Raw genomic sequence first — 12,052 nt, forward strand, 5'->3', positions numbered from 1 at the left:
TCAAAGATATGTCTTTCCTCTATCCAAATACATGAGTATTTTCTGCTTTGTTTTTTTCATTCTTTCCATAAGAGTTTTCCTAATTAAAGAAATACTATGATTCCATACATCTCTACAAGATATGAAATGCTGCAAGATATCTGTGAAAAAATAAGCCTGATGCTCCCCCCAGTGGCTTACTTGGAATAAAACCCACAATATTCTAGTCACATCCATCAAATGACAAAGTGTTAAATATGAGCTATCACACAAGAAAAGTTTGTCAAGTCAATCTCTCATCCAAAGCATACTATAACCTTCACTGCTATAAATAAGCAAAATCTATGCATTAGTGTAACAAATAGACTTATATACCTGTTCCAACAAATGGATCAAAGACAACATCATTTTCTTTCACTTTTGCATGGTTGGCCATGATGAACGATAAGCCAGCATCCATACTTGTATTTCCAATAAAATGTCTCTTTTTGACACTATATGACTCAATTAGCTCTCTTTGCCCATCTGCAATCTAGATCAGAGATTTTTTAAAGTTAGTCTAGCTATACAAGAACAGACTCAAGATAATTATTCACAATAAAAATGATAGCACCTTGCTAATGAGAACTTTTTCCCACTTATTACTGTTCTAAACTTAATCCATCAAAAATCACAGGACTGAGACCCTTACAGTCAATCTTTTTACTTCTCTAATGCCTTTCCACCTACTTTGTGCTTTCAAACCAAGTAGGAATCAAATTTAAATATAATTATTCTAGGGTGTGGTCTTGAGTTTTCTCACCTTCCTTTTCTCTTTCTCTGAAATGACAAGCATCCATAACATATAACATGGCTCTCAGCTGCCATTCACCTATCCAGCCTCAGGACAGTAAGCAGACACTTCTATAACTCCATCTCCCCTCAGAATGGAAGATACAGATTTGAGGCTTTCATGAGAGACACTGCACCGGCCCAGCACTCTACCCTCTCTGTCTCACTAAAACAGTACCCCCGACATTCTGGGAAATCTTGTTTCCACCATCAGGTGTAACCTCCACTTCCTAGGTCGTGTCTCTAACAAGCTCCCTATGTTTCACAGGAATCTCTGAAAAACACCAATTATAATCACATGCTTTTCAGCAATTTTAAAAATTAAGCAGTTCTAATTCCAGTTGCTTCCAATTTTTACATATAAAAAAAAATCAAATACAAAGTTAGGTATGGTATCTGCTTTGACCAGGGCTCTACCACTGATCGCCATCCCCACCCTACATTTAGCTTTCAAAGAAAGAAGTAAGATAGGTGGAAGGAACTTGCTTACCCATCTACCAAAATAAATATTATGTGGATTCTCAGGGATGCGGTTTGGGTCCAAACCATAGTCCTCCAAAACAGAGAATACATGCTGTGGTTTCTTTAAGTTCACTTTTCCTTCAAATGGCAGAAATTCAAGGGCCTAAAAAAAAAAAAGAAAGAAAGAAAGAAAAAAGAAAGGAAAGTAATTCTTGCTGTCAATAGCCTTTTAAGAGAACGGCCAAACAGAATGGCACCAATGCTGTCAACTACGTCCACATAAAACCTGAGAAAGCTTGGAAAGGAATTCTGGACACAAAAGAACAGAGGCAAGTACGACTTTTTTCAGATGCGCTGTTTGCTGGCAGCGAGCAGAGGTACCATGACTCATAAGTGGCTTTTATACATAAAGCAAAATAAAATAGCCTACAATCCCAGAGAACCTAAATAACAATGAGAACCCTAAGAGAGACTTACACAGACTTAATCTACATGGAAAGTAGAAAAAGACATGATCTCCTGAGTAAATTGGGAGCATGGTGACCATGGAAGTGGGTTAAAGGGGAGGGGAAAGGCAGGGAGGGCAGCAGAGAAAAATGTATAGCTCAATAAAATCAATTTAAAAAAGAGGAAGAAAAAAGAAAAGGTTTACCAACTCAGCATAAGAGAAGGCAGATTCCGACTCTTTCAGGAGACTAAGCATTTGAATAGAGTTTATGAGCAGAGTGCTACAAAATGCTTAATGGCAGCATAGACCCACTGTGTGCCTCAAAATGGGGCTGTGAGTATGGCTTGCAGAGCTGGAGATGAAAGGACCTCTGTCATATAGGTCTAGGCGGAGCCAAAGGCAAAGCAGCCTTAGTTCTAACCATGGCACTTAACATTTAAAAAAGCGCTCATGGTCAAAAAAATAATTATACATACACACACAATTAAGACGAATTAAAATTTAAAAAAAGACCTCTAAATGGGTCACAGTGTTGGAAAAATGTACATAGGCTAGGGGAAAAAGGAAAAAGAGTAAAGACAGTTATAATATACAAAGGTACAGTCATAAACTAAAGGAGTAAAGATAATAACCATTAAACTTGCAGAAAAAGAAATAGAGAAAGAAATATAAGCCATGTAAAGATGGAATATACACAGAGATTATGTATAATATTGTGTTTTCTTTGAATTTTTTGACTGTGAATAAGCTAAGTATAGAGAGACATTTGATTCTGGGGGCTGCTAAGCTAAACCAATATATATGTTTTAAAGGTATCCAGACTTCAAGATTTGGGTCTAAGGGTATGTTGCTTTGGAAAAGAGGTGCTGCTTTTGTTTCCACAGAAGATGAGAACCTGTGGATTCCTTCTAGACTAATGTGATTTGATGGAACAAGAAGCCCTGAAAGGTATCTGTGAACCACCAAAAATTCTTCCCCAACAAAAAGCAGGAAGCAGTTAGGAAAGAACTATGCCCAAATTCCCAAATATTGTTTATAAATGTTTGCTTATATTTAAAGAGGGATTTGTTATAGAGATGAATATTTTGCACTGATATGTATCTTGGTCTAATTGATACAAACTTAAGGTCAATTTTGTTTTATATATTTATATATATTTCTGCTCTTAAAATATTGTATTTGTGCAGCTCATTTAAAATGCAATGCATAATTAAAAAATACAAGTTAATAGATAGTCATCTATAAAATTAAGCTTGTAATCATGCTAGTTAGGTTTTCTAGATATACAGAGATATATTTCAGAATAGCTATTCTTCAAATCTTTCAAAGACTTATAGAATATATTTAAAACATTTTAAAAACTTAGGACTTTTCATGACGAGACACATCTCCTCCTGGCAGCACCATTTACTTCAAGAGGAAGATGGGCATCGAAGAGGCTCCTTATGGAGTTGGTTAGCCATTTCAGCAAGAAACTGCTTTTATCTGTACTGCTTTGATGTTATGCTGTGTGACCTGGACATGCAGAACCCACAGAAAAATGACTGCTAAACTTGCCTAAACTAAAGGTGAGACGATTCTTTGGAGTTCCTGCTTCATGAAAGAGTCTGCCAGACATTCTGCAGGACACAGAAGAAAGCGACTAACAAACTGCCAATATACGTGGAACTCTCTTTGAAATTTCCTGCTTCATGGAAAAATCTGCCAGATACTATGGGCCCGTAGGCTGAAGATGGATGTCCCAATGGTACAGAAGAATTCTGGGTGACTGTCCAGGCAGCAAGATGTCTCTGTCAATTCTAGAGTTTTGGAAGTTGCTTATAATATACTTCCTGTTAATTCAGGTAATATTATATCCTTCTGGGGTCTTTGATGGAGTTGAAGACTAGATAGTTAAAGTTTTCCTTAGTTATGATAAAAGATAAAGTAGATATAAGTACTGTAACTGTAATTTTTGATTGATAACTATTTTACTGTATGTAATCTTGCCATGTTAAAGTTAAAACCTTCCTCCTTTATTAGACAGAAAAGGGGAGGTAATGCGGGATTCCCTTCTGTATACTGTGAATATGTTTTATTGTCATTGGTTAAAAAAAAAGCTGCTTTCAGAGTAAAGTCAGCTGGAAAATGCAGAGAGAGAGAGAGAGAGAGAGAGAGAGAGAGAGAGAGTAAGCAGAGTCAGGGAGACACCATGCAGCCTCTGGAGGAAAAAGACATCCCTCCAGCCTGCCAGTAAACCACAAGCTTCATGGTAAAATAAAAAAAATACAAATGGGTTAATTTAAGGTGTAAGAGCTAGCTAGAAATATGCTTAAGCTATTGGCCAAACAGTATTGCAATTAATATATTTTCTGTATGATTATTCCAGGTTTGGGCAGTTGGGAATGAACAAGCAGTCTCGGTCTGCAAATTCTAATGTACTACAAGAATTTATAAAAAGAATCATAGAAAACAGTGCTTATCTAGTAATACATGCTGTATGCGTCTGATGTCACAACTACACAAAATACACAGAAACAACATAGAAGCCTTAACAGACATTACATATTCACATATATCAACAGCTAGAGTATATTTAGCCCATGGGATTCAGTTCAGCTAATTTCACTTACATCTATTCGTTTGACTTTTTCTTCTTGAGTCAATGTTTTATTAAATGTATGAATCTTTATTTTATATGTAGACTCTGAATGTAGAAATGGAACCTAAAATAGAAGCAGATAAATTTTGTAAGCGTATGCATTCTACAGAACAGGCACACATGCCTACGTAAAATCACATTTCACTACGCACCATCTTCTCCACAGGGTAATTTTTAAGAGAAGTATACAGCTCCTCAGGAGATTTTCCATGACCCCATAGTTCAAATATAGACCTAGGAAATAAATGGTTGGTACTAACCTCAGTAAAGAACTTAGTTCACACAGCAATACATAATAGTTATTTTGCTAGTTCTTTATGCTTGCTACAATAAAACCATCATTGGCCATGCTTTCTCATCTATTCATGAGAAATGCGTATGCTGGAAACAAACAACAGTATAACCCCAAACCATACAAAGAAGCTGAACCTGACATGAAAGATGGAAAATCCAACATTAAGTTAGGGGTTTTCCAATTTTTCAGCCTTTATCCACATACATAAATATATATGCATATATTTGAGGGGGGGCTAGGGACTGACCACAGGGTCTTATGTGTGTTAAGCATGCTGTCAACCACTGAGCTATGCCCTATGCCTTTTTTATTATATACTATACTGGATAATATAAACATTGCAACAAAATCGCATGGCAGAAAAGCTGCAGAAAAATCAAAATTTTCTAAACACTTTCCCCATTAAAAAGGGGAATGGTAAGCAGAAAAAAAAAACTCTCATTACTATTTAGTTATCATTTGTTAAAATTTACTATGTAACTCAAAACATTGAGCTCTAATAAAGTGAGTACTTAGGGTTTGCTATATGTTTCATTTTGTGGAATATACAAAATATTCCATTTTAAAGGGGCTGGAGAGATTGCTCAGTGACTAAGAGAGCTTGCTGCCCTTGCAGGAAACCCAATTTGGTTCCCAGCACCCACATCAAGCAGCTTACAACCACCAATAACTACAGTTCCAGGGATCCAAGTCTATCTTCTGGCCTCTGAGGGCATCTGCACACATGTATACATTCAGGCAAACAGATATGTATATAAAATAAAAATACATAAATAAATCTTCTAAAAATCCTTACTAAAACAATTTTAATCTAATTTTAAGCCTCAGAAAATTTTGTTTTTAATGTTTTTAATATGACCTTGTATGTCTAGTTTAATTATCTGTAGGTTGCATATACGATCTTTGAAAGTGAATTCCTCTTCTATTGAATTTAGAGCAAGCAAGTAATGCTACTCTTACTTAGCAGTTTCTTTAGGAGTAGCTCAACCACAGAAATGAAGAACAACTAAAAGTAAAATGTTACATATTTTACAGTATTATACAGTTATTCATTTTACTACTTATCAAACATGCATCAAAAGAAATGAGCTTTCAACATGTTTGTTTTGAGTACTCAAGTAGCTATTTTAAATGTAATATCCCTTACTTCTGGAATTCAAAAACTTCAAACAACCATAAAACAAAGTGGCATACAAATAGTCATTTTTATTTTTGTTGTTGTTTCCATTTCTAGTCATTTATATTTAATAAGATCTTTAACAAGCTGAAATTCTCAACAAGAAAAAGGTAGATAAATATGGAGGTGACTGTTATACCATAACATTACAAAACATTGCTATATTCTTTTTATTCCATTATTAAAAACAAAATCTAAGGAAAAATATTTCAATAATCTGCCATTATATTCAGGGAAAAATGCAACTAAGTGTCAATCAAAAGAATTTAAAGAAAAGGGAAATAAGGGAGGTTAAAGATAAATATCTAGAAACAAGAATGAGCAATGAACAATTTATTTAAAAATATGCTTATTAGAATTCATTTCTCAACTGGGCAGTGGTGGTACACACCTTTAATCCCAGCACCCATGCAGAGGGAAGTGGATCTCTGTGAGTTTGAGGCCAGCCTGGTTTACAAAGTGAGTTCCAGGACAACCAGAGCTACACAGAGAACCTCGTCTCAAAAAACCAAATAAAAAAAAAAAAAAAGAAAAGAAAAGAACTCATTTCTCTAACAAATATATTTCATGACAGTTCCCACATTTTAAAAATTTAAATTTACTAATCTGATCAACTGAAAATCGAAAATGAGAAAAGCAGTTTTAGATTTTGTAAGACTTGGTGACACTAAGTGCAGCATTACTTCATATCCATATTCATTCTATGTAAGGATATCTCATTCCAGGGTCCTCCCACTGCACATGCAAGCGTCCATCACCTCAGCTCCAGAAGGGGACTCAGTAAATCTATGTAACTCAGGCTAAGATGATCCCCCCTCCAGAACCATCCTCCCAGCCTCTACCACCTTCCCCGGCACGAGCCAGAACAGAGTGGTTGTGAGCCCATATGTGACATGCAGCACAACACGAGGGGTTTCTCTTACTTGGCACACACTGTCCGTTTCATTAAGTTTCTGGCAATATCTTCAGAGGGAATGTTAAGAATCCAAAATGGAGACTGAAAGGAAAAAAAAGCATGCAAATTATTAAAAGGCTCCAAGGTCTAATACGCTTTGATTCAGAAAGACAATGGAAGAAATTCCTACATGTCACGTAAAAAGGCCTGATCTGACTCTGACCAAAATAAGAATCATTCTGATAATAAAATGATAAGTTACTTGTAGATAACCTGTTAATAAATTACATTGTAAGAAAACTCTTATAAATGACTGTATAAATGAAAATGTCAGTACACTTTAAATTTACTTTTAAAGATAAAAACCTACTTCCTATATATTTATGTATTCCAGACGGGCCTTATACTCAGTGTGTCAAGAGCCTCCTCCTCCACCTCAGAGCGCTGAAATTATAAGCCTGTGTGCAACATCTGGTTTAAGATGACTTTTCATTTGCCTTTATGAAGTTTGACTAGAAAACTAATACATATATGACATATATTACTGGAAGTTTTGTTATTACTAATCACTCCTTATAATATCATTATTTTAACTTCTAAGTATATTACCTTGATTTATTCCCTAATTACTAAATCTCACCTACCTTCCCCCTTTCCTTGTTCTCCATATGGTTTGCTTTTTGTTACCTGACATACCTAGATGCCTCCATCAGACTGGCAGGGGGTTAAATCTCGGGGACATTTTCTTGCGAAATGATGGATATGGAAGGACCCACCCCACTGGGAGCTGTGCCATCCCGGCAAGTGGTCCTGAAGTGTGTAAGAAAGCAAGCTGAGCAAGTCAGTAGGCAGCATTCCTCCATGGTCTCTGCTCCAGTTCCTGTCTCCAGGTCCCTGCCCTTTTATCCCTCCATGATGGACTAGAATCAAGGTGTAAAGCCAAATCAATCTTTTCCTCCACGACTTGATTTTGGTCCTAGTGTTTATCACCACAACAGAAACCAAACTATGTCAACCCCCCTCAAAGAAAAAGTCCCACTAAGTCGCCCATGCTAGGATCAAAGTTGTCACTTTCCTGTCTTAACTTCCCAGGCGACAGAATTGAGGGGTATGCCACCATGCATTTTCTGGATAGCTGTGGTCTGGGGCATCCTGCAAATTAACAGTGATGTAAAGTCATGGTATCTATATTGCTATTAACTTTAATTATTTTATTTAAGGGGGAAAGCTTCAGATGTATCAGCAGGGGTTTCTTAGTCCTCTGTCCCCAAAACAAACTGGTAAGCTCCACCCTTACAGCCCCTTCTCAGAACCTGGCCAAGCACAGCGCTGCTCTCTCACACATCATATCCATACTCTCGCCTCATCCTTCTTTTCATAGTGAAGGAGTCACTCTGAACAAAGGAATTGCCATCACAGAAGACTTCGATTTAAGGACTGATTTTGGGCTTCCTTTGTTCTGTGAAACTATGAAGCTCCCATACTGGAACACGGAACTTGGGGTAGCCTGAATCTGTGTTCCCAGACCATGATCACTTAAATAGGCTCCAAAATAAATACCTATTCCCTTTGAAAGAAAAAAAAAATTCATCTTACCTTTCCATAAGTTTCCTGACTGTTAATGAACTGGCCTCCAAAAAGTGATAGCAAAGACTTTATTTCCTGTATCGAAAATACAGAGAAAATACATATTGTTATTGTGTATTTAAGAAATGTCCGCCAATGTTTTAAATCTCAGCCCTTGGCTTGTGGAGCCAGGGATGACTGAGTCCATCACTAAGAGGCAGGATTTGAGGATGATTCCAACCTGCTCATTTTCTCTGGTCTGTCAAGTGAGCAGGTTGCTTCCCCGCGATCCTGCCACACACTAAGCCACTCCACCATGCCTCAACTATACTCTCTCAAGTCAGGAGTCAATACAAAGCTCTTTCATGTGGTTACTTCCGGCAGCTACATCACACCACCAAGAAAAGTGACTTTAAACTCAGCCTGCTAAGAAAAACAGGTCTAATATTAGAAATAAAAGAGTAGGCTGATCTCTACTTGAGGCATTGAAGCTTCAACATCAGGCAATTGGAATGTGTAGCTCTGAGGAGATTTGTATGGTCCTAACCCTGATTAAGCAATTTCTGAGAAATTTTTATATATGAACTGCAAAAAGAAACTATCCTGTCCTGGTTTGGAGAGGGACAAAACATTTACAGATGCTATAGATTAGTAAATAAGACAAACAACTAAGCAAAATAAAATCAATTATTAAACATGATTTCAAGATGTTTTGGAAAAGAAATAATTAGGTAGGGACCATAATTGTGAATTCGGTATGGATAAGTACATGATTAACTTCCTTTCCCAATAGGAATAAACTAGAAAGGACTAATACAGTGAGTCTTTTATTTTTGTGTGTTTATTTTTTGAGACAGAGTCTCAACGGCTGCTGTGACCTCCTGATTCACCTGCCTCCATTTCCCAAATGCTAGGATTGCGGGAGTATGCCACCACACCTGCCCACAGTAGAGATTTTAAATGTAACACACATGCAAAGGGGAAATCTGATCAAATAACACAGAGATTCTTTGAAGGAATCTCTTTGGACTGACAAGCACAGAATGACTATACAAAGAGTTTGCCTCTTAACACTGAAAATTTGTTTCCTTCAATAGCAAATGAATTCTATTCCTCTACGTTGGCTCTATGTAACTATGAAGTTAAGTGACCCTGCTGCTGGCTGCCAACATTCTCCTCTCCTCCCTGCCAGAAGGTCTTAACACCCAGCCCAAAGCCGTCAGGAGAAAGACAGCCACATCATCAAATTGTCCATTCCAAACCACAAGGAATGGGAGATTTGACAACAAATTCTACCTCTAGTTTTCCTTTGGATATGCATCAAATTGTTTCTTGCACTAGAAAGTTATGAGTTTTAGGAGGAATTGGAGGTGAATCCAATCAAAACAAATTGTATGAATATTTTAAAGAATAAAAATATTCTGAAGAGGTGAGTGAGTGTGTGTGTGTGTGTGTGTGTGTGAGAGAGAGAGAGAGAGAGAGAGAGAGAGAGAGAGAGAGAGACGTAAGTTCAAGTCAAACATATGAATGAATCACAAACTAGTACAGATGATAGGTAAATCAGTCAAGATACCCCAAAGGCTTCTTTACATGAATAACACAAATTTGAAGAGGAGACATTATGAAACATGGGAGTAAGACTATAATTTGATTTTCAGATCTTCAAATTACTACCACATCCTTGGACTCTCCATTCCTTCCCACGTACGTTATCACAGCTACCTGGGGTAGGATGTCCCTAAGCCGAGCTCAGCACAGAAATGTAGATATCATGGCAATAAGATGGTGGTGACTGAAGCTCTGTTCTCTCCGCAGGTCTATTCCCTAGTCCCCTCAAACAGTAACCAATCTTGTCCTTTCCCCTATCATATTCTGATATTCATGAAGTCTGCCTTATTCCCCTTTCCTCACTTTTATCTTTTCAGAGAGTAACCTTTTTAATCCCAAAGTACATGCATTCAACACGATTCATTTCTGCTCTCTAAACCTTCACTCTCTCCTTGTGTCTGAGGCTCTAATGTTTGGTATGGTGAGTGGTCTCCTCTTCCAGCTTTCCTTTAATGTCAATGCTTCCAAGCATTTGTACTTGGCCCATCACTCAAAAAACAAAACAAAACAAACAAACCTGTGTACACTTAGAAAACTAAGAAAGGCTTGATGATCTAGAAGTGTGGGTTCTCCCCGTAGGTAGGGTTACAGATACCTGTAAGCAAGTTTCCTGATAGGGGTACTGGTAATCAAATTTGGGTTCTCAGGATGAGCAGTGAGTGTTCTAACCAGTGAGCCCTCTCTTCAATTCTATTGTCTCACCACTTTCAGAACTTACACTTGAAAAAAATCCCACCTTTTCGTAATTTTCTTATGCAAAACAATCACAAATATTTATCATAAGTCTAGATTTGTTCCCATCTCCCACACTGCAATTCTATCCTGTCCTTATTGCTCACAACTAGGTTAATTTCTTAAACAATTAACATTTCAACAGATTCTTAAGCAGTCTCAACTCAAGTCTTATTCCTCCCAAGTCCATCCTTCATTTTGCTTTCTATTAAAAACAATCTAATTCTGCCTCTTTTAACCTCTTTAATCCCTCTGCCAAGTTATAGAGTTCTCAAGTCTGCTTTTTCTGGTCCATCAACCTACTTCTCTCCTTACCACGCTCTGCCACGTAACTGGTGACCAGCAAATGAACAAGTTTATACTTCTAGTGTACCTACTTCCTCGGCCCAGCTAAATAATCCTGTCGTTCAATGTCACCTCTTCACGGAGGCCACCATGAAAGCCCCCATCCCTCAGTGGACAAGACTGCCTTTTTAAGAGCTCCCATCTATCCTTACTGGGCATCCCATCACTGCACTTAACAACGTTACAATTGTGCTTAGGTGTCTGCTGGCCCTTAGCCTAAATGAACAGTAGGCTCTTTGAAGGCAGGGCTGTCAGTCAGCACATCCTCGCCTCCCGGAGCACGCGATTACACGCGCTTTGGAAAACATTTCTTGAATAAACAAAAAGCTGTTTCCCAACTTCATCAAGTACCACCTCAAGCTTTCCACCATGCCTGAACTTCAGATTCTGATACTTCTCACACGCCCATGAGCGCCCTCACGGGACGTCTGTGTCCTCGGTCGGACGAGGAGTCCTGGGGGCCTGATCAGGTTCTCCTGCTTACCTGCGGCGCCAGGCTCACGTGCAGAGGAATGAATGACTTGGTTTGGTCCTGGAGAAAGGTCCCCTGAGCTATCTCAACCCACCAGCGACCTCACCCCCCGCCCCAAGCCGGGCGCGCGCGGCCGCCCAGAGACCCCCAATCCGGCGAGCGAGGGAGGGCGGGTCTCTGCGTCGGGTACCCCAGGACGGCTCACCGGCAGGCGGAACTCCAGGTGCTCCTGTGCCATGAGCAGCAGATACCTATTCAAGGAGCCCGGCACCGCCATTGCAGCGGCTGCCGTGCGCCTGCGCGCCTTCTGCGGGCCTGCCCCTTTTTCCACCCAGGAGCGAAGTTTCCGCAGAAGCCGAATCGAGGACCGGAAACGGAAGCTGGGCCAGGAGTGCACCGGCCTGACAGCGTCTTGGGATCGGGAAGGAGTGTGTGTGTGTGGGGGGGGGGGGGGTGCGGAGCTAGAACATGCCTTCTCCACAGGCCGCGCTACCTTGCGCTGCCCCCTTAGTACGTCGTTTTAAGGGCGTGACTGCTGTAATCCCGCAGTTCCCAGTGATGCTCCACTTGGAGTGTACTTCCGATTCCCTCCTCAGCCATT

At 39.0% G+C, this 12,052-nt stretch overlaps 1 protein-coding gene across 3 annotated transcripts in view; it reads right to left on the minus strand.

Moving 5' to 3' along the window:
* Positions 1-11,788, minus strand: part of Trmt11 (tRNA methyltransferase 11 homolog) — a 49,877-nt gene extending 38,089 nt beyond the window's left edge. For 2 of the 3 annotated variants that reach the window (XM_057761655.1, XM_057761656.1), the window contains exons 1-7: positions 11,657-11,788; positions 8,325-8,390; positions 6,757-6,830; positions 4,514-4,595; positions 4,333-4,425; positions 1,301-1,435; positions 355-511 (exon numbers count right to left, since the gene is read on the minus strand). In XM_057761655.1, the coding sequence (XP_057617638.1) occupies positions 355-511; positions 1,301-1,435; positions 4,333-4,425; positions 4,514-4,595; positions 6,757-6,830; positions 8,325-8,390; positions 11,657-11,728 (679 nt within the window). In that variant the 5' untranslated portion in view covers positions 11,729-11,788. Of the gene's footprint in view, positions 1-354; positions 512-1,300; positions 1,436-4,332; positions 4,426-4,513; positions 4,596-6,756; positions 6,831-8,324; positions 8,391-11,463; positions 11,587-11,656 lie in introns of those variants that run through there. The other variant, XM_057761657.1, reaches the window with a different exon arrangement.
* Between the last annotated feature and the right edge of the window lie 264 nt (positions 11,789-12,052).

Source organism: Chionomys nivalis, chromosome 2 (genome assembly GCF_950005125.1).
Source record: "Chionomys nivalis chromosome 2, mChiNiv1.1, whole genome shotgun sequence".
NCBI lineage: Eukaryota > Metazoa > Chordata > Mammalia > Rodentia > Cricetidae > Chionomys > Chionomys nivalis.